The 28,000-nt window shown below is 40.0% G+C and overlaps 1 protein-coding gene and 1 long non-coding RNA gene across 6 annotated transcripts in view; one reads left to right on the top strand and one right to left on the bottom strand.

Moving 5' to 3' along the window:
- The window catches only part of nrg1 (neuregulin 1), a 175,645-nt gene that overhangs the window by 144,548 nt on the left and 3,097 nt on the right, over window positions 1-28,000 (top strand). Inside the window, exons 3-8 of one of the 5 annotated variants that reach the window (XM_068045150.1) lie at window positions 4,129-4,187; window positions 13,290-13,313; window positions 17,797-17,899; window positions 20,583-20,709; window positions 23,545-23,675; window positions 27,460-27,663. In XM_068045150.1, coding sequence (XP_067901251.1) covers window positions 4,129-4,187; window positions 13,290-13,313; window positions 17,797-17,899; window positions 20,583-20,709; window positions 23,545-23,675; window positions 27,460-27,663 — 648 coding nt within the window. Of the gene's footprint in view, window positions 1-3,233; window positions 3,302-4,128; window positions 4,188-13,289; window positions 13,314-17,796; window positions 17,900-20,582; window positions 20,710-23,544; window positions 23,676-27,459; window positions 27,664-28,000 lie in introns of all 5 variants that reach the window. The other 4 variants (XM_068045163.1, XM_068045160.1, XM_068045176.1 and 1 more) reach the window with 4 other exon arrangements.
- Window positions 5,906-28,000, bottom strand: part of LOC137376502 (uncharacterized) — a 130,369-nt gene continuing 108,274 nt past the window's right edge. The window contains exons 2-3 of the long non-coding RNA XR_010976261.1: window positions 8,812-8,902; window positions 5,906-6,329 (exon numbers count right to left, since the gene is read on the bottom strand). This is a non-coding gene — a long non-coding RNA (uncharacterized lncRNA). The remainder of the gene's footprint in view (window positions 6,330-8,811; window positions 8,903-28,000) is intronic.

Raw genomic sequence — 28,000 nt, 5'->3', positions numbered from 1 at the left:
AAAGCCTGTCCACCATCTACAAGGCACAAGTCAGGAGTGTGATGGAATACTCTCCACTTGCCTGGATGGGTGCAGCTCCAACAACATTCAAGAAGCTCGACACCATCCAAAACAAAGCAGCCTGCTTGATTGGCACACCATCCACAAACATTCACTCCCTCCACCACTGACGCAGAGTGGCAGCAGTGTGGACCATCTACAAGATGCACTGCAGCAACGCACCAAGGCTCCTTCGACAGCACCTTCCAAACCCGCGACCTCTACTACCTCGAAGGACAAGAGCAGCAGATGCATGGGAACACCACCACCTGCAAGTTCCCGTCCAAGTCATACACCATCCTGACTTGGAACTATATCGCCATTCCTTCACTGTCGCTGGGTCAAAATCCTGGAACTCCCTTCCTAACAGCACTGTGGGTGAACCTACCCCAAATGGACTGCAGCGGTTCAAGAAGGCAGCTCACCACCACCTTCTCAAGGGCAATTAGGGATGGGCAATAAATGCTGGCATAGCCAGTGACGCCCATGAATGAATTAAAAAAAAGACACAGCACCCCAGACACGCGCACACATCCCCACACGCGCACACATCCCCACACGCGCACACATCCCCACACGCGCACACATCCCCACACGCGCACACATCCCCACACGCGCACACATCCCACCCCAGACAGACAGACACATGCACAGACACTCTTATTTGTATAAGGAGGAGGATGAACAAACAATGAGAATAAAAGATCAGCTTTAAAATGACAGATCTACAGTCAGAGGACTTCTGAAAGCCCCTTCCCCACATTAGGTCCTGTTTTCTATTTCAGAGCCTCTCTAGAATGCTCACTCTTAAATTCTGTTCACACAGGCAATGTCTCCATGACTAATTGAAGTCAGTGTGTTATTATTTGAAATAGATTGGGAATTCCAACAGAACTGTGAAAAAACAATGAGGCTATTTAAAACTAAATGGTACAACTCGTGTGCAACTGAGCAGTGAATGAGAGGGAATGTGTTTTGGGGGTGGGTTGGTTACTAGGTCAATGATTATTTGACGTGGACCTTCACACTCATTATTGCTATTCGATCCTTTATTAGCCTAGTGTCATATTTACAATATATAATAAATAGATTTCAACAATAATAGAAATTGCACCTATAGCCAGATTTTCAAGGTGCATCTTGCTATAATTTTCTCAGATTATACATCCCTAGTTACTCTATTTAACACAAACTGCAGCACAGCAGTTAGCCTCCATGACTGGTACAAGCATCTGAAATAAAATCGGATACAGATGTACTTGGCTTAAAGCTCCGATGAAGCAATATCCACAGGCACTTCCATCAATCAGCTTGGGCTTTACCAAATTGTAATTAATGTGTTGTATTGACAAAGGATAGCAACTGTCCACAATAGCAATAATAATGGGCAAAAATGTATTAATGCTGGCGGACTAATCAGCCCATCCCCACCCAGATTTAAGTAGGCGAGTTGTGACTAGAAAGAGAATAGAAAGGATTTAAATATTCATAAGTGAGCCCAAAACATAGTTGCCTGTAAGATACTCCGGCCAAAGGATGATATTTCATTCATTGTAAGTTAAATGGAGAGCATCTTGGTGGTGGCAGGGGCTTAATAATAGTTTGGTCATATGCCACTCTTAAATTCTAAGGGGCTCAAGTATGAATGAACATTGGATCAGCTCACTTATCAAAGGTGTAATCATTGGCTTGAGGAAAAAAGGCAAATGCAAGAGGTCCAACCAAATTTGTTGAGGTAATGTGGGAAAGGGCATTACAGAGCGTTGAACCCGCCCTCTACCTGAATCAAGAACTTGTGATCCTATCACTGCATTCAGAAGGGGAAACAGAAAAATGTTCAGTTCCTCAGATTTAAAAAAAAAACACACACAATAACATAATCTTATCACTGGTGGAGTGGAATGGAGTGTTTCTGTCACACTAACACATGCTGTAATGCAGTTGGATCCTGATAAATACACAAATACGTTGCCAAGAAATGTTATGCTTGGATTGAGATTCTGCTTGAATTAGAAGTGCATTTTTCTAGACTCAGCCTCAATAGTTTTCGGTATCACAAGGAGCTTTATTCCAAAGATAAAGGTACAGAAACCATCTCAATGATCTATACATGACCTAATCGAGTCCTTTCAAAAAGACGCTTTATAATAAAGTATGTCAGGTAAAGCATGGATAGAGAAAGAGCCAATCATGACATCAAGCCTTCGCCTTCTGCTGATCACACATAACAAAAAGTAATTATGTATACTGTTAGGACCTCAATTGCTCCTGGACTTAAACCAAAGTATTTGCATCCTGTGAACCTTTGGCCATTTAAACAACTTAAGTGATGTTGGCGACTGACAAAATGAGCACGTTAAAATTCTCTTAATTACAGAAATCCATACAACTGTGTTTTCTTGAATATATAAAAAGGTACTTGGGTTGGCAGCTCATTGATACCAACACTTCCTACCTCCAAGTGTCTGATTCACACTAAGCAGTCTGCTTGGGCATTTTGCTACAGCAAATTGGTAGTTGATGTCTTTTTGATTTAACAGCTTGCAAGACCTTTTTGACCACAAATATTTGCTAACTGATAAATTGGTCATAGTGTTTGTGGTGACAGTTAGAATTGGAACTATAAGCTCCTTGTGCTTGTAAACAATGTGCAAAATAGCAGGGACACTATGGTATACCCTTTTTTAACATTCCAAACTCCTTTTGCTAAAAGATTCTAAAATTTAATTCACATGCTTGGGCCAATAACTATTAGAGGAAATTTAAAACCAACAAACCAGGTAATCATACATTACACGCACCTTTACTCAATGTGTCATTTATGTCTAAAAGCTTTCTTGAAAAGGGTTGGATATTGACTGGTTCCTAATGACTGTTATTATTATCTTGAAGCCCCATACTGGAGATGTGAACATCTGTGAAACCCAAGTGGCAATTTTCTTGTGCCGTCGCTTGCAAACGTGCAAGCAACCCTGCAAAAATTGCTATTATCTTCAAAGGAGAGGCAGTCACACTAAAGGAGTAATAATTGGCCATTAAATTCTGGCTGCCAAGCTGCCCAGTTTTACCAAACAGCCCTCCTCAACATGGGTTCGCCCATGATTTCCAGCACGTTTTGTTGCCTTTAACCGACAGTGCGTAGACCGTCCGATTTCATTTGTTCTGTTTGTTTATGTCCCATTTCTACCCTCCAGGTGCGATCCCGGATTCACTGGAGAAAGATGTACAGAGACTGTACCCATGAGGGTCTTTATACCTGAACGTATGTGAAGATATAATCATGCCTGGGTTTTATTTTTCTCTCTCCCCTGTAGCTCAGAAAAACTAGTCCTTGGTGTTGTCACTGCTCAGAAAGAAAGATGTATTTTAAAAATGTCTAATTATTTTTGATCTGGGCAACTTCTGATGTGACCAGGCCCTCAACAATCTCGTACTGTTTGCTGTTCTTATCATTTTTTGCACACTGGCATTTACTCTGAGAAACAGTACAGTACTGATTCAGTTCCTCGCCATTATAGGTTGTCTTTACAGCCATTAAAATCTCCTCTGCCTTTTTCACTCCCCACTCAAATAATTTAAAGGTCCCAAAATGTTTCAAACAAAAATTGTAGAGGATTTTTTTTTTTGAGTAAGGAGAGCATGAACAGTCTCCTTTCGTACTCGCAAGTGATCACTTGGTAAAGGTTAGACAACAGCACTGATCAATCGGTAGAAATTTGGCATTTGCAAACAAGATAATACTAGAATCAAGGATTAAATTTTGCTCCCTCTAAACTTTCAAATGTGTACTTTCTAATGTACTTTCTCATTTAACTTTGATTTTATTCAGATATATGACTCCAGACAGACTTGAAAGAGTTGAATTTTCATGGCTTGTAAATGCACCTGCTGAATAAAAAAAATCTTTATTTCTTTTGCTGTCTTATGGCAGTAATAATTGAGCATTGTGACGATGATGATTTCCAGGTAAAATGGATTAAACGGTGACCACACCAAGGTGATGAGCCCTAGTGCTGAAGGTGACTCTATCCTGACAGTTACTTATCTTCTCTCTCCTCTCTTTCTCTCTCATTTTATTTGTCTTGTCAGGTGCCCAAATGAATTTACTGGTGATCGCTGCCAAAACTACGTAATGGCCAGTTTCTACAGTACGTCCACTTCTTCTGTCTCCCCCTGAATTGAAGCATGCTTCGCCACACTGCTGATTCCCGCTACTGCTGCTGCCTTTGCTGCTGCTGTTGTTGTTGCTGCTACTGCTGTTTTACCCCAATCCTAAATTACTATCTTCACTCAGACGGTATCCCTTCCCTGAGAACAGAACGGAAAGCAGACACAGACTGAATCTACTGTGCCTACCCGCGGCATGTAATCAATGGCAGGACTTGCAGGGCTGTGTTTAATGATGGGTTTGTTGACCAGGATAGCAAATTCAGAGGCGAAAGGGAGATGTGGGGGTGGGGGGCGGGGGGGGGGGGGGGGGGTTGGCGTGCATGTTGGTATTCACTACAAGCGGCAAGGTAAAAGGGAGGTAGATTGGCACATTGCAAGTAACGAGTGAAGGTTCCGAGATGATAATGTTCAATAATAAGGATTGAAGATTGAGGAACGATGCAGGAGATGATGGATGAAAGATAATTCTGTTCGATAATAAGGACTGTAGATTCAGAAGGGTCACAGAGAGATGACAAGGAGAAAGATGACAGTGTTTAGCAATAAGCACTGCAGATTTGCAAGCATTCCCAGGGGTGACAGCTGGCAGAAATGTTGCTGTTCGGAAGGATTGGAGATAATGGTAGGTCGAAAGAGAGAGACGAGGGGGAGATAGCTTCAGCAATAAGAACAACACACCCAGGGTAGTTGTAGACAGAAATGATAGGAAATCAGGCATCTGTACTTCTTGGGAAAAATAAATTGTGCAATACAATTGGTATATAAAGTTACATTGTAGCATGTGTAAATGAAATGATTTAGTGTTCACCTAATGACTTCTAATGGGGTGTAGTTTTAACTTTTGGTGACGATGTAAGATTGGCAATATTGAATCGGCTGGATGTTGTACACCCGCCCAGTTTGTCTTTTTTTAAGTCACCATTTTTTACCACTGTCAAAAATTTAAAATTAACCCCCAGTGCCTTTATCCAGTAAGATTACGTACTCAAAACCCAGTCTGTGCTGTGTCCACTGATTTCAGCCAGCACCTAGTTCGGAGTCCTCCAATTGGCCCCAGTAGCCCCTGGCTAGCCAGTGAGAAAAATTTGATAGAGATCCTATTCCTGCTCACTACTCAACGTCCACTCCCTGGATAGTGAATCTTGGTGACTGGGCACCGCTGTGATGCTTTCCACAGATGAATAGCTTGCCACGCACACAATCCTAATGGCCCCTCGGGTGAGATACTGGAGGGGAGTCCCTGTTCACGTGGAGCCATACCCAAATAAGGAGTCGATACTTTCAGGACAGGAGGAGGAGAAAACCTGAAGAAAACAAATTCATTGCAGGAAGCCGAGATTTTATGTACCAGCCCAGACAGATAACCCTCTTTACAACTCCTTGTAACATACCACAGCTTCAAAAATAAGTCACTTCATGACTCTTTCACAAATAGAGAGCCCATATGAACACTCCTGCTATCTGTTTTGTAGGACTCTTGTGATCGGTGTTATTTGGAAGGAAGGGTGTGGGGGTGCGGTGAGGGAGCTTTACCACATGATCATTATATTGTAGCATAAAGTGAGGAACTATAGCATTAAAGAGCTACAGGGAATATAAAACCACATAAAGTTGCAGACAAAAATGGATATTTTTTTATTTTTTTTATTTCCAAAATATACTTTATTCATAAAAATCTGTAAAAATTACATTCCCAAACAGTTTAAAACAGCATCAAGTCAAAAAATACAAACAGTGCAAAGGTGATCAGTTTCCTTCTATACAATCATGAGTTGCCTCACAACCCTTCCATTTCATTGTCATGCCAATTACATTTTTACATTTACAGCACACAAAATTTTCCCGATACAGTTCGAGGGGTTTCCCATGGATCTGTACAATGGGTATTAGATAGTGATGGCAAGAAAAATGATGATGCCTTGCTTTGTAACATCTACACAGCAGCTTAGCTAAGGATCTGTGACTCTACATGAAACAAACACAATGGTGACTGATGGAAGAGGGAAAGACCATTTTCTGTGGCATTATAAATCACCTCAGGCCTCTTGTTTAGTGCCAGCTTAATCAATAAAAGCCAGGGATGTGTTCGAAAAGAATGAAGAATAAGCCAAGATGGGGAGCTGTAGTGATCAAAGAGAGACTCCATGTTAGCAATAGTATACGTTTGTCACCGTCACATTCTGCAGTTGAGGACTGGAGTCCCACAGAGCAAAGATACAAAGGGGAGACCAAAGAAGGGAATTGGAAGAGTAAGCAAGGATCTCATTCTTCCAATTTATTGTTGGAACTGTGAATCATTATAGGTTGAACAGACAAGTGTGAAAGGAAGCGTACAACTTCAATATGTGAGAGTCAGGGAAATAACAGGGACAGGGTTAACTCTTTAAGTACCGAGATAGGTGTTAATCAAGTGTACGCTTCCAGTCTGGTGAAACAATACACCGTTCATGATAACACACTGATATATGGCTATTTGTGGTCAAGCACCAGAAAATGACCGTGAATGTGCCAAAATTGCAGTAAAAACCCAACTGCTTCATTAATATCCTTTAGACAAGGAGTCTGCCACTCCCTCCTGATCTGGCTGTCATGTGACCCCAGTCCCACACCACATGGTTCATTCTTAATTCTCTAAGGATGCTCAATAAGTGCTGTCTTCCCAATGTTTCCAGTATCCAAGGATTATTAAGAAAATAGAATTGGAACAAATGACAGGAAAATGGCATTTTTCTGTTAAGATTTATGGTTGGAGTTCAACCAGGGGATCCCAAGGAATCCATCACAATTCTCACAGTGGGTGATGGATTTCTTTACTTCTCTGCTAGGTCCTTTATTGAGTCTTCCCCTTGTGCGTTAGGTACCTCCTGATGTCGTCTTCATCTCATCCATTACCTATGCTCCTTTTGACCTGCATCAATCAGTCTACCAAGCAAGAAGTCACAAAGCATCCTGCTTCTCCCTTTCCCTGACTAGAGGGGAGTTGTGAGGTGTCACTAACGATGTGCTGAGGAGGTGTACAAGAAGAAAACTTGTACACATTTTGGCAGCATTCGAAAAGTGAATATTTCCTGAAGTACAAAGCTTTGCTGGTATGAAGCATTATAACTGATGTCAAAGGAACTGGAAACCCATTATAAGGAAGGGTATAAATGCAATGGAAAAAGAGATAATGAACTACAGTTATAGAGAAAGCCATGAGAAATTGGGGCTTTAAAACAAAGTAACTGAGTAAGGGGCAACTTGAGAAAGGTCTTTGAGATTATGAAGGCTTTTTTTATTCTTTTATGGAATGTGGGCATCACTGACAAGGCCAGCATTTGTTGCCCATCCCTAATTGCCCTTGACAACTGAGTGGCTTGCTAGGCACTTATGAGTCAATCACATTGCTGTGGGTCTGGAGTCACATGTAGGCCAGACCAGGTAAGGACAGCAGATTTCCTTCCCTAAAGAATATTAGTGAACTGGATGGGTTTTTATGACAATTGATAATAGTTTCATGGTACTATTACTGAGACTAGCTTTCAATTCAAGATTTTTATTAATTAATTGAATTTAAATTTCACCGGCTGCTGTGGTGGGATTTGAACCCATGTCCCCAGAACATTAGCCTGGATTTCTGGATTACTAGCTTAGTGATATTACCACTATGCCACCGTCTCCCCCTTATAATAAAGTACACAACAATAAAATTGTTTCTACTGGATTGGCAAGATGGTAACAAGAGGGCACAACTTGAAAATAGTTACTAAAAGAATTAAAGGAGAGATTAGAAAAGGAATCTTTATGCAGCAGGTGGGGAGAATACGGAATTTTCTGTCTCAAACTGGTGTCGAAGCAGAGTGCATAAATTATTTTAAGAGTGAACAGGACAGTTGCTTAAAAAGGTGGAATATTACAGGGTATTGGCAATGAGAAGAAGAGTGGGATTAGAGGAAGTGGAATATTAAAGGATGTGGGGAGCGAACAAGTATATGGGATTAGACTGGCTCCAATGTTAAGGGTATGGGAAGCAAGTGGGAGAATGGCATTAGACAAGGTTGTTCACTTAGAGAAAATCACTGGGGTGGAGTTTATGGGCAGAATAGTCTGTTTTTGTGCTGTAATATTCTAAGATTCAATGAAAAGTATTATTTTCTGACCTCACAGAGAGACAGTCTTAACTTGCAAGATGTGAGAGAGGGGGACTGTGCAAGATTGATGCAGTGTAATAGGCAGGGACTGTGGTATTTATGGAAATAGAATAGAAAGCACCAATTTTATGCAGATATTCCAAATTCGTACCTCTTAATATTGCAGTTTTCTTGTTAACAAAATTAGTACAACCTGCCGGCCCCCCCTCCCAACACACCTTCCTCCCAACCCAAAGAAGCATTAATGTCACCGATGTAATTAAGTCATGGGTGAAATTCAACTGCAGCAGAAGCGCAAAATAGGTGGCATCAGGCTGACCAATGGGAAGGGAAACTGGATGGGGTTTCTAACGGGCAGTCAACTCACTATCACCCATATCCCACTACTGCTGAAAATTTTAAAGTCAGCCCTTTAATAACAATCTATGGAATCCAGGGAAAAGGGACAAAAAATATTCATAACAGGCAGTACCTGCTATGCTGTGGGTCCAATTATAGGAAGGAATCTGGGCGATCTCGGATCCTGCAGACCAGCTACTCCAGTGTCAAGAGATTTCTTCCTGCTGTGTGCAAAGATTCAACAAGAGAGATTGTGATATGTGGATCACAGAGGTGTATAACTCACCTTGCACAATGCTCCGAGATATTTGCTCAGCCTTTGATCCAAATACCCTTGCAACTGGGTCCCCTAAAGGACAGATCCAATTCTCTTTGGAATCAATGTCCAAAGAACAAGTTTGCAGCTCTGTTCTAACAGTAGCAGACTGAGCAGCATAATCAGGACCTTCAGTGACTGAGAAATACAAACAAGACAGGAGATGAGGCAGTGCTTTGACAGTTTAAAGAAAAACAGGCTCCCTCATGCCACAATTTATTGCAGTGATATTTTGGTGTTTAGATTAGCAAAATAGACAGCGAGATTGTTGAAATAATGGACAGAAGGATCCTTATCGGGATCCAGATTGATGGATCTTTGTCAATTTCGAGGATAGTGCCTGGAATTGGAGAGGGATGTCGCTTACTTAAAGGAATTCACTCACCAAAATGCAACTGAATCATTTATACTGCTAACGCTCAAGCCAGTTTATATTATGGGCCCAGCATAGTCCAAAGAAAGGGGGCAAATGTACAAGATAATGCGTCAGGAATGGAGGAAGATGTTTGTTTTAGCAGACGAAGAAACTATGGAGGAGTTCTTGCTGTGTGCGTGGCAAGAGATCTGATGGTGGGCAATGAGGTGCAGGGGACATAGAGTAAAGAATCAGATGGAAATGGAAAGCAATAGAAGCACCGCGGGAGAGGAGGGAGTAAAAAAGAAAGACCAGGAGAAGAAAAGAAAGGGCAAGACGTACTGGGGAGGGGAAAGAGAGAGAATGAAAAAGACTGAGAAGGAAACAAAGGTGTTGAAGGAGAGAAACTATGAGGGAAAGGGAGGCTGGAAGAGGGAGAGAAACAGAAGGATTTGGATTGGGGGACAGTGAACACTTCTTGAGATGTGTGCAGAAATCTTGAAATGAGCATCACAAACAAGTTGTCATTAAGTGAGGATATGTTAGCATCAAACGGAGGCAAAATTGACAGAAAAACAATGCTTAGAAATTGAGTGATAGCTATCTGCAGCTCAGGGTATGAAGTGGGATATGAATGAACTGAAGAATGTACCCTACATGGTCACTGGGCTATTGCAGTGTTCCAAATCTATAATAGTACTTCAAGCAAAAGATAGCCACCTCCATGTGAGAATCAGATGGAAAGGTCAGTGCAGCCCTTTGCAATAACATTTCCGACTTCCCATTATACTTAAGATCCTCCATCACCCCTTTAGGTCTCAGATACATCACAAACATGCAAGTGATTGGCGTATATTATGCTAGTTTATATTTTTGGTGGTAAAGAGAAAATGCAGAGGTAGAATAGTTTTAATATTTGGTCTCTCAGCTATTGATAAATCACTATATCAGTGTGAAACTTTACATTATTCAAAACATCTTTAAATCTCTCCCATACCCTGTTTACTTGGAAAAGATTCATTTTTTTTATTTGTTTGTGGAATATAAGCGATGTTGATAAGGCCGACATCCCTAGTTACTGCCGATCCCTAGCTGAGAAGGTGGTGGTGGGCATTCTCCTCGAGCCACTCCAATCCTTGCAGTGATGTTGCCTCCACAATGGCATTCGGTAGAGAGTTCCGGTATGATGAATGCGAAAAGGTTCGTTGGCCAGTATCTGAATAACATACTGAGGAAGCATTAAGGAATGCTGATAGTGTCATGGAGGAAACAACAGCTCAGATATCTCGCCTTTCGAAAGCATGATACTGTAACTCCAATCTTCCTGTAGCCTCATAGACAGAATGTTATGTTGCTCTGACACGGCCTCAGGCAATATGTATTCCAATGAGTGCCCAAAGAGAGTGTTATTATAAAAAACAAGGGGAAGAGGATATGATAAGAGTACACTAGTTCCGGCTAAAATGCAGCTGATAATTTCTCAATTGCACATTCCAGAGCTCTGAACCTGTATTTATTTATTTTTCCAAACAAACCTTTTTGACAGATAAAGCTTGGGTCCAGTTCTACTTGATGGACATACACAGGAATTGTTTCAGAACTATGGATCTACTCCACTGTTCCTTTTTGATAGCATTAAAGTTTTTTCCATAACATTTACTTAACTTTATCCTGACCCAGCACAGCTCCCATTAAGCCATTTATCTATTAATATATTAAACATCTTGTATCTGCATGGCCTTCTTTTCATTTATATCATTATAAATTCTTAGATATGTTGCACTGTAGCTGGTGAAGACACCACACCACTGGTAGGAGGATAACACTACAGTGTAACAAATTTTCCATGGGCTATTCTTATTATAAATATGGACATAGGAACTTATAATGATAACATAAAAATAAGGACAGAATTTTGTTGCAAATCCCAGTCCAATTATCCTCACCCTTTAATTTACTTTCACCTGAAGACTACACATGGTCCAGACCCTGTGTAGAATGCCACACAATACTAATTAATATTTCTACAGTGTTCAAGTATTGTAAGGTTTCACACAATAATATTGTCTCTTGATGTTTTGCAAATAGCTGACAGACATGGTTTTGTTAAATAGTCCGCTGTATAAATTTTAGCATCAATCTGCTTCCCAGGGCAACCTAATGCCTGATTGAAACTGTAGGCAACATACTCCTGCAATGTGCACGTGGATTTCTGCGAATGTTCTGCACCCTTTACCACTGCTACGATTGCCCTGCTGGTGAAGCTAATAACTTAAATAGAGAGCTAATATTTTGCTGTTTTTAACCTCAAGATTTTTTTTTAAAAAAGGAAGCCAAACTGAATTGCTCTCTGGTCACTGGGCATAGTTATTGTCATGTTATGGTCCTGTTTCAGTTGGAAAGCCAATTCGTAGAAGTTTACAACATAGAAAATATTTTAAGTGGTTGCCTGACAGTAACCAGATAACTTTAATAGCTGTAGCCAGTTCTGTAATGCAATTGTCTGCATCCTTTAAGTTAGTTGAACGTAGCTTGGTGGGGTTCAGTGAAGGGTTTACATGTCTGTGGGAGGAGTGATGCATGCTGAACCTTAAAGTTCCTGTTCTGTGAGCATGCTTCCTTAATATTGTGTTACCCATTCTAACGTTCATGAAATTCCTATATTTTGCCCCATTTTAGATGACCCTCTCTTGAACCCTAAACTGAATCCTCTCCTGTGATTGTAATTCTGCCTAACATTTGTGCAAGTGTAAATCACTGATATTAGTGTAGCAATATGCATGCTCAAGCATGCTGGCTATTTAACTCCTGCTTTGTTTCTCTTTTCCAACATGACTAATGTATATTGTTAGCAGTGCTCATGCAGGACTGCAGGACCATCTGAGGAAACTAAAGTTTAATCCGTCAGATTTATCCTTTAAGGCAAAAATTAGGCGAGCATTGACATTTTGAAATCACTTTTTTGCGCAGTAATTTGTTTTGCTCTCAATGTAATATTTGTTTTGACGACAATTATTCCCAAGATCATCGATTTTGCATTTAATAGTTCCGAACACCTTTTATACGGTGCCTTTTTGAAGTTATCTGAACTCCTGTGCATTTCAAACTGCACTTCATGTCAAGCTAATAGTTTCACTTCCTTATTGCAACCGATCAACCAAGCTGGATTTTCAGGATATTTAAATGATATGCTAGGCATGTGCCAAAATATTCAAACATGCTGAATTTCAAGCTCTGCTTGACATGCTTCAAATAAATCTCCATCGTTTGGTCTGGGGCAGACGACTCCCTTTGATTTGAAAAAGAATGCGACCTCTTTTGATGCAATTCAGTGAAAATATCAGGCTGGGCTGCATTTTTTCTGATCATAAATCTCACTCCTTAAAATTTCCCTGCTTTTGACAATTCGATGCCATGGGCATAAATTTTGTAATTTTTAATTCTTTTCTTACTGGGCTTGAACCTATCGGAACAAAGTCAAACATCCAGCCAGTAAACTATTTTGTGAAGTTCAGATTAAATATGAAAGGCATCGTTCTTCCTCATGAAATGAAAGAGAACCCAATACTTCCAAAAAAAAAATCAGCTTAATATCCCCAAAATGTCCTTGTATCATTAGCAGAAAGGTTTCTTATGTTTTATTCCTCTGGCTAATTGAATTGCCTTCTGTATTTTCAACGCTCCAGTGTGTTTTTTCCCCTCGTGCTTGTATAGATTGTCTCTCTTTGGAAAGCATGCACTTTGCACCAGGATAAAGCAGCTTATCTGAGCACTGTCTCCTTTGGAATGTTGCCACCCATCATTGTCTCTCGTGGGCAAGCACAAGGCTAATCATGTTACTCGTGTGATTTTTTTCCCCCAGTATGTTGTACTGCTCTTCTCTGAAACTTTTTTTCCTTGTTTTTTTCTTTCTTTTTTTGTCAACTTTCTGCATTGGCAGAGCATCTTGGAATTGAATTTATGGGTATGGACAAATCATTCCTTTTAATCTGCAGAATAAAACCTGACAGCTATGACCTGCCTTCAATTCCTAACTCAGTTTCTCTCCTCTCCCCACCCCTGTTGCTTTTGGAAGGGATGATCCAGCCATAACAGCCTGGCTACCACTTGGCCGCACTTTTTCTGGGTAGCAAGTAGAAAACATTATAGACCTGCCAGCTCTTCCAAGCCTAGGCCATTGAAACTTGATTTGTAGAATTGGAGTTGGCCATTCAGCCCCCTTGAGCCTGCTCCACCATTCAATTAGATCATGGCTGATCAGTACATCAATTCCATTGCACAACCTAGATTTGGATTTGACTTCCATCTTCTTTACTGTCAGCTTCCTTAGAGTTTTTTAAAAAATCAATTCAAAACAAATTACTTTGAAAAGACTGTAACAGAAATAGTCCACAGATTTTTTCAGTGCATTTTGCATGCTAGTTTTATGACATAGGTCAATTATACCTAATGTATTCTTTTACTAAATTTAAGGCCAATATTTTAACTTAATGTAAAAATTTGAATGTGTGAAAAGCAATAGCCAATGCAGTTATTAAAAGAGAAATATTTCCCAGGTGAATTACAGTAAAATTCTAATGTGCTGTCTTAGCATAAATATTTCTGCTATTTCCTCCTCAAGTCACATTTTTCAGTGTCACAGAGCAAGGACTAAACTGTAAAGGTGTGGTTTCTAAAATAGCAGACACTGTGATACCAAATAATTTTAAGATTGATTTCATAGCTAAAATATAAAACTTGGCAGCCTTTATTCCAATTTGCATTATATTACCAGCTCCCAAAGTGATCCAACAAAATGTTAAAAGCACTCAACAATATGCCATTGAATTCTGAATCTTTCCCCTTTAGCTGAATGTTCCTTACATTTTGTAATTTAGCTGGTATTTCAAACCACTTGAACCTAGAACAAATGTTAGATGCGAAAAGCCTCAAAATCAAAGAATACAACTTGTAACCTGTCAGTGAGAGTAGTCGAACAATACCACAAATGGAAATGGACTCAATTTATAGGCATAATACTCTTGTAAAAAGTAAATTATATTTCTGGCTGAAGATTGCAATAATAGAAATTAATCTTTACTGACTGGCTGGATTCTTGAGATGTGTTCAAATCTCTGTTTCTTTTGCGAGTTGACCAAATGACTGATGCTCTGGAGAATTCAAAGGACCTTTCCACCCAACATCCTGCTCCTTACCCCCCTCCCCATCTAATTTAACTCTTAAGTTAAAACATTTGCTGCCAGCTCAAAATAATGTCCACTTATTTGGGTCAATTTGAACCCACTTTGAAAATAAAACTGTCTTGGAATTAAATGACCTTTGATCACTATATGAATCCATAGCCTGATGCCAGTTAATTTATTATCCCTTACAAGGCTGTATCTTCTGAATTCCCACTTTGCTGTCAAGGGAGGAACACGGTGTTCCCAGATGAACTGGTCTTGAGCATTTGCAGATGATCAGTGTTGATGTACAGGACAAGGCCATCAACACATGTCCTTCCAGTAATTCCCAAAAAATCTGGAACTGTGGATAATGGAGACATAGTGGATTAAATGATACAGATTCCTTCCTCTTTTGCACAGAAGCCTTCAGGTCCAGAAGGCCTCAGAAAATGGTGCCAGACATTTAACAAAAAGTTGTGTTTTAATTGAGGACATTTTAAACACAACTTTTGGCTGCGGCAATAGGCCTCTGTGAATTCTCAGGAAATAAATGAATTGATTTACCTAATCTGGGGGTGGGGGGTTGGGGTTGTGGGAGAGCAAGCCCAAATCTTGGGTGTGTCAGTAGAACAATTTGAAAGAAAGTGTTCAGTTAAAGAGACTTTTGGAATCTGTATGGATTTGCATTGTTTTTAATAGGATAAGTGGAATTCTATGGGAAATATATTAATATTAGTTACACCATAATGGAAAAAGTTAATAAAAATTATAATATGATTAAGAAGATAGTAAGAAAATGTGCAGCCACTTTACCTTAACCTAGCACTTTGAAAATATTCTGATGAGTTCATTTCCACTCATAATATGGCAAGATTCACTGTAGTCATCTAAACCAAAATCTTATTAGTCAGAAGTAGCTTGTAGTCTGACTGCTAGTGAAGGAAGCAAACAAATGCTTAAAGCAAATTGAACTCTAATTCGATCGAAATCACCTTCATTTTTATCTTTATTGTTATATTTTTTGTCATTTTCAAAGTACCCAAGTAACTCGTTTGTGCTGGTTCAGTCAGTCGGTGGTTATGTTGTGTGGGACATCCCTTCACACCTTGCTTCAATCACTCTCTTCCAAGTGTTTCTTTATTTATTTTCCACTATCAAGCATGCTATTGCCAGGCCTACAGTTGACTCCTTAACTTGAAACTACTTTTTTAAATCAAAATCTCTATCCTACTGGCATCCTTTTACTTTTACTTTTTTTTGAAACAAATATATATCACTCGCTGCTTTGTCGAACTAGTTTTCCAGAACAATTCCCATTGAATTGATGTTTGGTCTTGTATGGACTTGGTGTTGACCCATCTGTTGTGACGTCCCATGTTGTTATTGTAAATAGCAGGATGGCTATTGGCCAGCTGTACAGGAAAAGACACAAACCATGCTAATAATGTCAACAAAAAACACAGGCAGTTGTTGAGAAAATGTTACTCCTTTGTGCAAGTGAAAATCAGGAAGAATTTGAAGTATTTGTTCAGTTCCTGTACCCAGTAGAAACATAGAAAATAGGAGCAGGAGTAGGCCATTCGTCCCTTCGAGCCTGCTCCGCCATTCATTTTGATCATGGCTGATCATCCAACTCAGTAACCTGTTCCCGCTTTCGCCCCATACCCTTTGATCCCTTTAGACCCGTTAAATTGTTCCACATACTTACACTGTAGATTTTGTAGGGTTTCTTTTGCAATATGCTTCCCAGCCTAGTACTCTACCCCTTTTTAAAAGTTCCCAAATTACATCTATTGTCAGAAAGAAATAATAAATGCAGATCAAATCTGGCTAATCGGGAAACTTAAGGTGATCTGCGCAAGAAACTGCAAGGAATTTGAGGAACTCTTTGCTGAGCTTCTGAAGGCCTGACTTGCAACAGACACATGTCTGTATGCCTTAAGGTCCAAAATGACTGCCAATCGCCACCATTTTGTCCCACGATCTACCTTTAATTGTAATTGATGCTATTGTTTTCTTGAATGTTATGCATCTTATTTCCCAGTATGTGCTACAGATATAACACATACATCTGTTTTTTTTTCTTTAAAGAAAGCCAATCTGGCTTGGAAGAAACTTCAGGTTTTTGCACTGATTTTCCATAATAATTCATTTTAATAACAGACCTTTGTAAAAAAAAAAATAGTTCTACTTTAAATGTAATGATGAAAATATTCCTAGTCCTGTCAGCTGGCCTCTGTTCTGACATTTACCTCAAAGGTGCTTTACTCAGTGATGTTTCTCTGTCAGTGATATTAACTCAAGTTGGTGGGGGGTGAAAAGTTCCCACTGAACAAAATTTAAAAAGCCTGTTTTTTAACAATTGCTGTCCTTCCCTCTTGGCTGATCCACGGCTCGTGAAGCCAGCTCCAAGAAGGAGGTGAGGAATTATGAATAAAATGTGCAGAAATTATAGCAAATATATCTTTTGAAGCATTTACATATTTCTCAGAAAATGGAGCAATGGATTGACTATAAAAACATCTAAGATGAGGTATTATTTATGCTGCGGGAAACATCAATGAGTGATAAACCAATAACAATTTAACTCCAGTTTTATGTATAATTGTCAAGAATTTTTTTTTAAGTTGGACTGCAGGAGTTCAAAAAGGCAATGTTTGGCTTATATAATACTTTTAGGTTTCTCTTAATTAGTTCAATCGTGCTTGAGTAGAAGACTTGAAACAAATGGAACACGGATGTGTTCTTGATTGGGAATGCTTGGAATGGCATTTATGATCAAGAAGATTGGCATGTATTTCAATGTATAGAGCTGTGCTCATTTTTAAAAGGCAGACAATCCCACAACAGATTACATTTCTGTCATCTGGATTGCCTGGTACTTAATGGATGACAACATCGATCCTGGCATGTTTCTTTTTGGTCATCAACTCCTGTGGTCATCAGTACCAATACAACGACGACAATTACAAAACAAGCTTTGATTACAAAACCATCTCTGTTCTATGCTTCTATTTATGCACAGCATGCATCCAAAGAAACATAAATGAAAAGAAAATATTCGCGTAAGCTGGGAATTGCCTTTTTTAGATTAAAAAAAATTGCCATGAGCTTCCATTTTGTGTGTTTTAATTGCCTTCGAGAGCACAAAGCAGGTGGAAAATGGAAACTGTACGAGCAATTTCTCCTCATCAACCGAGCTAAATGATTACATTTTCATGGCACATTGGCTGCACAGTAAACCTCAGGCTGTAACCTGCTGTTTTCTGCTTCTTTCTTCAGAAGCTGAGGAGCTGTACCAGAAGCGAGTACTAACGATAACGGGGATCTGTATTGCCCTCCTAGTGGTTGGCATCATGTGTGTGGTGGCGTACTGCAAAACAAAGTAATCCAAAATTTCATTATTTCAAATCCAAGATAGAAACTGATTGACACTAATTCATCTGTTCTGTTCTTTCCTCCCTCCGATTTTTTTTTTTGTGTTTGAAAACTGGCTTTCTTTAAAAGGTCAGCCTTTCCATAAAATGATATTTAAGAACAACAAAGTAGATGGCAAATTAATGCCACCTTAAGTTGTTAAATAGATATTTTCCTGTTTCTTTCTTTTTTCTTTTGAGCCTCCTTATCTCGAGAGACAATGGATACGCGCCTGGAGGTGGTCAGTGGTTTGTGAAGCAGCACCTGGAGTGGCTATAAAGGCCAATTCTGGAGTGACAGGCTCTTCCACAGGTGCTGCAGAGAAATTTGTTACTTAGGTGGAATCTAAGGATAAAATGTAATACATAATTGAAAAGCAAATAGGAGACTAGGTGACGAAATTCAAGAGTACAATGACCCTTCCATTAATGGGACCCAAGTTTGAACTCGACCCAAATTCTCTCTTAGTTAGCTGAAATGGTCCTATGTGAAATGGCTTTGGACAGTCTCAGCTCAGTTCCTCGTGACCATGAACCCAGAGCTTAAAAGAGTCCATGATCTGGTATTACTTGATAGTGTGGGAAATGGAATTTTTTTAAAAACTTGGTGTATTTTTCTGAGGTTAAAGCATCTTGTTTGGGAACTAGAGTGAGATTCTACTGTGCAACTAGTTGTGCTGTAGTTGAACTAGAGCTTGACGCTTTGGTAGTCTGAGTGAGAATGTGCTTCATTCCCCAGTTCTGGTATTATTCGTTTGGATGAGCACAAAATTAAATGACTTTAAATGTTTGTTTAAAAAAGCACAAAAAGGAAACTGGGACTGAATAATATAGTTTGAGGTTTGTGACAGGAGACAAACTGTTTAAGAGTGACATTGGCAGAAACCTGGGAGCAAGCCACCTGTTCAATGATCCAGCCCCCTTCCTCCCCCAAGTAAATGGCAAAAGGCCTCGTAGGACGGAGAGGAGATAAAGATGGGCAGTTTAATAATGAGTGTGTTTTTCTCTTTAGGTCAGTGCAGTTTGAAATCGGGACAAAATATATTGTTTTGGAGCGCTAATGGGGTTGAAAAACATTGGTGGGGGCACAAAATGGGTGCTGGTGTATTGTACATCCATTAAAGTCCCCGGAAAGAAAAATTGGTCGGGTTGTATAATGGGAAGCCGACCCACAACAAAGTTAACTTTTGCCCGCAATGTGTCAATCTTCACCAAAAGGAATGAGATTTTATACTGCTCTAAATGTAAAGGCCAACAAATGAATTAAACCTCATTATTAAAAGTAGTGACAATCCCCATCAGATATGCTATTTTATAGTAACGCTTCATCCACGATTAGTGACTTCCCAATCTCATCTCCATGCTTGGAGGGGCCTGGTGCTGTGATCACACTCCAGCCTAGAGCACAGGAATGAAAATGAACACAGGTTCTGGGAGATATTATTTGTCCATTTCACAATGTCTGGCAGTCGGCTGCCTACCCACTTTCTCAGCTCTAACTTGTGTGTGGTCAGTGACTGGAGGGAATAAAGAACTTGGAGGATATCTACCCCAGAAATCATGATGTGACTTTCAACTTTCATCATGTATTATATTCAACCTAGCATATTTCTGCAAAGTTCTGACGTTGAATATTCATATTTGGAATTCAAAGCACAGTATTTACTTAAGGGGAGAAAAGGAAAGCTTTTGAGTAAATAGAAGATGTCTCCACTTCGTTGTATGATCGCTTTAAGAGTGATATCCCTTTCAGAACTCAGTATGCTAATGCGCTGAGTACCAGGATGTAGTCATGTGACTGGAAGCCATAGTCGCTCTGTACTGGAACGCCGTAAACAAAGGTTCTGTATATAGTTTGCTCTGTATTGTATATACTAGTTTTAATTAGAGATCTGCAAGGATCTGGAATGCATGCACCTCATTGTGTTGCTTAAGATGACACATAGAAACTCATGACACATTTGTGGGGGAGTCTAAAACTAGAGGACACAATTGTAAGGCAGTCATTAATAGATTCAATGAAAAATTCAGGAGTAACTTCTTGACCCAGAGAGAAGTTAGAATGTGGAACTTGCTACCACATGCAGTAGTTGAGATGAATAGCATAGATGCTTTTAAGGGGTGGCTAGATAAGTATATGAAGGAGGAAGCATAGAAAGATATGTTGATAGAGTGAGATGAAGTAGGGTAGCAGTTGGCTCATGTGGAGCATAACCACCAGTATAGACTTGTTGGGCTGAACGCCTGTTTCTGTGCTGTAGATTTTATGTAATCCTTGTATTTCTATCTAAAGTATTTCGGTTGAAATTGCCTTTGGGCAATTTCTTTGACAAATGTAACACACAATCTGTGCCATGTAGAACTGGCTGCAAACGGCAATAGGTTTTCAGTCAGTACAACCCTCCATTCAGTTAGTTCTTTCCTATATTTATTTTTAGAAACAGTTGGCTTGGACAGGATGCAAAGGAAGGATTAACTAAGAGCCATATTTAAAGGGTTGGGCGTTCAGGTTGAATGCTACGCTGGTGTTGAAGAAAGGAGTGTCAAAACTTCATCTCTGGAATTTTATTTCTTCGAATGTAAAGAAAGCCATGTCAAATAATTGATGTTTATTTTTGTCTCTGATTTCATTGCTTCTGCCACCCATTACAGAAAACAGCGAAAAAAACTGCATGACAGGCTAAGACAGAGTCTCCGCTCCGAGCGAAACAATATGGTAAACCTTGTAAATGGACCCCATCACACAAACCCTCCAGCAGACAATGTTCAGTTGGCAAATGTAAGTTGAGTAACAATAGCTGAATTGTATCAGTGTGACTGTGAGATACAATACAGATGTATCAGCATTCAGCCAGTGTCACTGGGGTTTGTCCGAGTGATGCCTTCTATGTGTTACAGACTGCCCCAGATAGAAATGATTCCATGGTAGTGTGAGTGGAGCTAGCTCACCACCACCTTCTCAAGGGCACTAGGGATGGGCAATAGATGCTGGCCTTGCCACCAATGCTCACATCCCTTGAATGAATTAAAAAAGCATTGCTGCCTGTGCTGTGGAATTGTCAAGTAGCTTTCAAACCACTGGTAATATCCAGCAACTGTGCCTGAGCAAGTTTGCACCCACACAGTCATTAGAAGTCACATTTGATGCTTCAGTTTCCGTCCATTAGACATTCCACTGTTTCTTCCAAAAGGCCATAAGGGACGCTGATGCAACAATCGCTTTACCAGCCTGTACGCACCAGCAGGAATGCTTGCAACCAGAAGGATTGGTCATTGGCTGCAGAGGTTGTGAGGACAATCAATTTTTTGGGGTATGCCAGGACTGGCTGTACAGCAAATGAGGTCAGACAGTTATATTGGCAAAACTCCAGATACAATTTAGAATTGTGTTAGGAATAATCAATACAATGTAGGATTAATCGTATTATGTTAACGTGTCAGTAAATAGATTATAGAATTAGCAATGTTGTGTAAGTCTGTTAATATAATACAGCATAGGATTAATTGATCATGTTAGTGTGTCAGTAGATACAATGTAGAGTTAGCAGTATTGGCAGATGCAATATGGGATTAATAGCATTGTGTTAATGGCCCAGGACTTGCCGGTGCAGGGTATATCATGGCGAATGCCTTGAATTGGATTTTTTACCTCACCCTTCACATTGTATTATTTTTGAGCTGCACATTACTGGAAATGTGATTTGATAACAGGTCAGTGGGGCATCTGAAATTTCATGGATGTTGGGCCCAGTGGTCTATCTCCTTAACTAATGAAACAAAAGAATAGAGAAAGAAACAGAGAACAATGGGGAAGGAAATGGGATAAATTATAGTTAAATTGGAGTTAGAAAGAGTAATAAAGAATGCAAATTAAGAGAAAGAAAATAAAGACAGAAATTAAATTTAAGATAAAAATTTAATTGTCCAGCAATTTGTGGAGAATTGGAACTCATGGTCTATGTCTTCTTTGCCACAAATAGACAATATTTTAAAGATATAATATAGGATTAACAGCATTTTGTTAGTGTGTCAGTATAATACGATCATCAATTAATTGATTTGAGGTTGAAGTAAGAACAGAAATGCACAGAGACAACATTTACAAATTGGAAATAAGCTGTACAATTGTAGGTCAAGTTGTAACATCAGGCTGAGCAATCTTACAGCCTGTCCTTGATTTGATAAGACATTGCACATGTATCCCATTACTACTACTTAATCCTGACTTAAAGGTGTTTTATTGCATTTCCATATTTTTAGTCTTTAGCAAGTACTATATTGTTAATACAAGAAGTAAATGGACAAACACGCAAGAGTGAAAGCAAATTTTTGTAATAACTAATTTGGTTGGTCATGTCCTATTTTCTTTAACATTCCAGTCAAGGTGTGACACTACAGTAGATAAGAGGTTTATTTTGATACCTTGGAACAGAAGTTTGTAGTGCTCCGTTTACTGAAGATAGGAGCACTTTCAAAACTTGATCTCCAAGTGGCTGTAACACATTTATCTTCAGGCAGTGTGGTAAGAGCTCTCAGTGCTGGATTTATGCCTATCCTATTCAGTGGTTCCTGAAAGTAGCATCGGCCAACATTGGAGCCAGTCAAAATTTCCCACTTCTTCTTGACTGATGCTATCAAGTGCAGCTCATTTCCGAGCAGGTGGAGCTGTTTCCCAATAAGAACCATTTAATGGCAGCTTCAAATACTGAGTCCCTCAGTAAGAGCCCAGGATTTGGTATAAAGTAGATCATTTGATGTCATTTTATTCCAATGGGTATGAAGTTAATGTGCAGCATTGTGTAGCTTAAGATGATATTGTAGGGGAGAATTGTCAAATAATTGGCCACAAAAGTCAATAGTAACAGTGGTGATAATATGACCAACGTTATCACGATCCAAATAGTTCATTAGACACAAGTTACTTGATAGGCACTCACAATGATGAATGTATAAATTCAGGCCTCAAACCATTGTAAATATTTCTCAGCATGTTATGCTGTGTGAAAGCCAAGTCACTCTTTGTGTAATTAATATTTTTTTCCAAAATATTGAACGTTATACAATGCACACAAAGGCAAATCTCCTTTGTTTCTGAGCCTTTCTGTACTGAGACATGCAATTAGTAATTGTGTCTCTCCATGTTTGGTATTCATTGAAACGTCTGCCTGGGGTTTTAATGAGGGAATAAGATGTAGCAAAAAAAAAAATTTTTAGATGAGTAGTTTTTGTGTGTCTGTTTTTTTTTTCACTCCTGGAGTGTATAAATAGCCAGTGAACAGCATATACCGATCAGTATGCTAACCTGGTCATTGCATTTTAACAAAGAAAGGCACAGTTTTTAAAAAGTTCAGATCAGCTCTTAATTTTGTCTTGAAAATTCTGCCCATCTATGGAATCCTGTCATTTAACTATCACTGGAGCTCTCTGTTATTGCCACTTCAAAAGATCTAATGTGAGGATTAGGAAGAGAGGAGGGAGATCGTGGGTGGAGGATGATGTCCATGTTGGTAATTAAATCATACATGGCCTGTAGCAGGAGTGGGCTTGATGGGCCTGATGACCTTTTATAGTTCTGAGTTTTCTTGTGTTCTAACCTTGTACTGTTTGGTTTCAGCAATATATAATGAAAAACCCTGGATCCACTGAGCATGTCATTGAGCGGGAAACAGAAACCTCGTTCTCAACAAGTCACTACACATCGACAACGCATCACTCTACGACAGTTACTCATACACCGAGCCACAGGTAACTGGGTTAAGCAGCAATTTTCCATCAAATAGCGTAGAACAAGAATCAACTAACAGAGATCTGCAGTGAACAGAAGGGGAAGTATATATCGTACAAAGAGACTTCTATCAGTCATAGTCAACAGCCCTGAAAATCCTTAGTCAGTGCATCTTAAAAAATGCTCCTGGCCAAATCTTCAGGGGTCCAGGCCATGATCTCAGCCAAAGCTGATCTGGTGGGCCCTTATTTGGTCAGGACACCTGTCTGGCACCGACAATGTGCCAAGTCCTGAAGAAAATCCGAGCATGGAAATGCTGATGTTCAGAGCACCCACCAATGGCGCGGCCTTTCCACTTTACATCAATTGCATTCTAAGGAATGGGGGAGGCTTGGCCAGGCTTAGCCATTCTGGAGACGAGCATGAGGCCTGGCCAGGATACACAAAATCCTGGTCTTGATTACAGGCATTCTAGTGGATTCCTTTCAAAGTTCAATTTCTAGAGGGACAGCATTGAAAAGCAGAGAAGTTACATTAAAATTATATAGAATCTTGGTTAACCTACACTTGGAGGCCTAATAGCGATCTCTAAATTTATGAAGGGGTTTAAATAGGGTAGATGCAGGCAAGATGTTACCTTCCACTTTTGGGGGTGTTCAAAACTAGGAGACATAAATATAAAATAGTCACTAATAAATCCAATAAGGATTTCAGCAGAAACATCATTACCCTGAGAGTGGTGAGAATGTGAAACTTGCTATCACATGGAGTGGTTGAGGCAGATACCATAGATGCATTTTATAGGAAGCTAAATAAGTGTATAAGGGGGAAAGGAATAGAAGGGTATTCTGATAGGTTTAAATGATGTAGTGTGGGAGAAGAGTCACATGGTGCATAAACATTGGCAGACCCATTGGGCCAAATGTCATGTTTCTGTGCTGTAATTTCCATGTAAATTTATTTTGGGAGTCCACAGAACGGTTGTGAATTTTCATGATCAACATGTTTTAATCTTTGAAACGAGCTACATGGTGATGATCTTTACTGGCAATGGGCGATGGTACTAAGTTTTAAAAAAAAAGGCATTATTACTGTAGTGTCTCATTTCCTTCAGCTTTGTCAAAGATATGCCTTATAACACTGAAGACTTGAGCCTGAAAACCAGATTGTGAGAACATTACCAATTGTGCACAGTGGACAAGAGTTAAAGCCACAGTTTCCCCCTAATTACATTTTCATATTTCTACCTCTTATCAAAAAGTGTTCCCCATCCACTTTGACGATGTGATGATGTTTGGGAATTGAAGCCGAGCTTAGTTAGGGCCAGATTATGGTTCGTTGCCGCTTGTCAATTCAGAGGCCAGGCCAGAAGAACTGAAACCCTCCCCCTCAGCTCCCAGCCAAACCCTGCCCACTGTCGAGTCAATTATCTCAGTGTCACTACAGTACTAAGCTGTAAACTTATAGCAAGCAAGCTGCCAGTAGCTAAATGCTGACAGAGATTGGTCATAAAATAGCGAGAGTAATCTTTATTAATATATTCAATCTATCAAAGTTCTTACTACCTGTGCACAATTCCACTCATTGTTCATACATTTCTATATCCACATTAGTAAAGTAAAACCTGTCTATACAAAACACGCAATCTTCTTCCTCCCCCAATAGAGGTACTGGAAGAGTGGTAGTTGCGATGCGGGCGGGAGGTACAGAGTGGTGAGGTTAAATGACAATGTGACAAGTTTACATAGGCAGTTTCCATTACAAATGTGAGCATGCAAATTTATAACAGGATGCAAAACTAAGGTCAGAATCTTTGTAATGACACCCCGCACAGATTTAGATGGTTATGCTCAGTGCAATGGAATGCAAAGTAAAAAGGAAAACAAAAAGAAATAACTTGCATTTATATAGTGCCTTAGATGACCTCGGAACATCCCACTATACTTTATACCCAATGAGGTACTTTTGAAGTCTAGTCACTGTTGTAATGTAGGAAATGTGGCAGCCAGCTTGCACACAGCAAACTGCCACAAACAGCAATAAGATAATGACCAGGTAATCTGCTTTTAATGATGTTGTTTGATTGATAAAAATTGGCCAGGACGCTCCGGACTTTCTTCAAATAGTGCCATGAGATTTTTTTACATCCACCCAAGAGGTCAGTTCAAAATGAGGACTGAACAACATCTGCATTCCCTGGACCAATTGTTCCCCATCCTCTATCTCCACTACAGTTGAAGGTGATGCTTAGTTTTGACACCCCGAGGGTAATTTTAACTTTTGGAGAATAGCACAAAGCACACAATATTGGCTCCTGTTAACCATCTTTCCCCATTTTTATTTCCATTGACTGTGCTGCTTCACACTTAAAATTCATCTGTCACATGCCAAGGAGGAAAAGAATGGACTGGGGTGAATGCAAAATGAACTGAGCCACTTCATGATGTGACATGGCACCGGTTAGTCCACTTGATGTACGTGAGCCAATCGTGCTACCCACAGTGACTGGAGTGCTGCACAGCATTTGTCTCCCTGTTGTTGGAGACAGAAGTCTGAGGGCACAATGCACCCAAATGGACTCACAGCTTGACAATCAGCTGTCAGGAGCTGCACACACAAGACTCAGTTAAATTGCATTAACCTCCCTTTAACTGGAGCGGTACACGACAGCAATGCTTCATCCACTGAATGGACATTTGAGGTTTTGGTCGCTTCTACAACATGAAATTCTGCCCCTTTCTTTATAGGACCGCCAGGAAGCCTTCAATGGTCAATTCTTCGAAGGACACTCTGTCCTCTTTCTCTCCTTGTCCCCACTGCCCACAGATTGGGACATAGAAATGTCAGGACTCTGCATGCTGCCTGATCAATATTCTGGCCCTGCAGTGCTCCAATGCATCATGCTCTATGCCTCAATAAAATATTTAAATGAATTGGCTACACACGATGCCACAATATCGGGTCATTTCAGTACCAGTGGCAGTGTTCAGGATAGCAGTACTGGTCCTGTGATTTAATGAGTAGCACTCTTGCCTCAGAGTTAGGAGACTTGTGGGTTCAAATCCCACTCCAGAAACCTGAGCACAAAATTTAGGCTGACACTCCAGTGCAGTACTGAGAGAGTAGAACTGCACTTACAAGGTACAGTCCTTCAGCTGATGTGTTTGAGCCAATTGTGCTACCCACAGTTAAAACACAATGTCTGACCTCTTGGGTGGATGTAGAAAAATCTCATGGCACTATTAGAAGAAAATCAGGGGAGTCCTGGCTAACTTTTATCTATCAAACAACATCATTAAAAGCAGATTATCTGGTCATTATCTTATTGCTGTTTGTGGCAGTTTGCTGTGTGCAAGCTGGCTGCCACATTTCCTACATTACAACAGTGACTAGACTTCAAAGGTACCTCATTGGGTATAAAGTATAGTGGGATGTTCCAAGGTCATCTAAGGCACTATATAAATGCAAGTTATTTCTTTTTGTTTTCCTTTTTACTTTGCATTCCATTGCACTGAGCATAACCATCTAAATCTGAGGGGTGTCATTACAGAAATCACTTCCTGTCACCCACAGGAAGTAATTGCTGAAGCCCCTTCCTTGACCTCCCACATGTCTCAATGAAGTAAGCATTAGGACATTTATTCTCTTTAAAAAAAAAAGTCATATTAAATGTGTGATGCCAATTGCAGCTGGAAAGTTGCTGAAGATCTTGCTTGTGAGAATAATGAAGTTGACTCTGTGCTTTACAAAGAAAGCCTGCCTGACAAAGGGATTTAAAGTTGTTTCTCTTTGTATTGGCCACAGTTGGAGTACAGGCCAGACAGAAAGTGTCATCTCAGACAGCCCCTCTGTGCTTGTAACATCATCAATAGAAACTAGCAGGCACACCAGCCCAATCAATCACCGAGGTCGACTTAATGGTGTGGCAGGTCGGCGAGAGATGCTTATCTGTGTGAGGAACTCAAGAGACACTCCAGACTCTCTCCGTGATTCACCGCATAGTGAAAGGTAGGCCCTGTAGCCATTTATATACACAGAGTGTACTGGAGCTGTAGGAACGGAGTGCATAGCTCTGACTAGAGTGAGAGGTCTGTCTGTAACTGTGGAGACTGAGGGCACAAGTCTAACAGGAAGAGGGCATAGCTCTGACTGTAGGGGAGTTCTGACTGTCATTGTAGGGACTGAGGGCATAGCTTACCTAGACTGGAGGTACTGAGGGCATGGCTCTGAATGTAGGAATGAGGGCACAGCTCTGACTGTAACTACACAGATTGAGGGCACAGCTCTGACTGTCGGGATTGAGAGGACAGCTCTGATGTTCGGGACTGAGGGCATAACTCTAACT

Source organism: Heterodontus francisci, chromosome 1 (genome assembly GCF_036365525.1).
Source record: "Heterodontus francisci isolate sHetFra1 chromosome 1, sHetFra1.hap1, whole genome shotgun sequence".
Lineage (NCBI taxonomy): Eukaryota > Metazoa > Chordata > Chondrichthyes > Heterodontiformes > Heterodontidae > Heterodontus > Heterodontus francisci.
The sequence above is the reverse complement of the archived record's forward strand: the minus strand, read 5'-3'. Positions and strand labels throughout refer to the sequence as shown.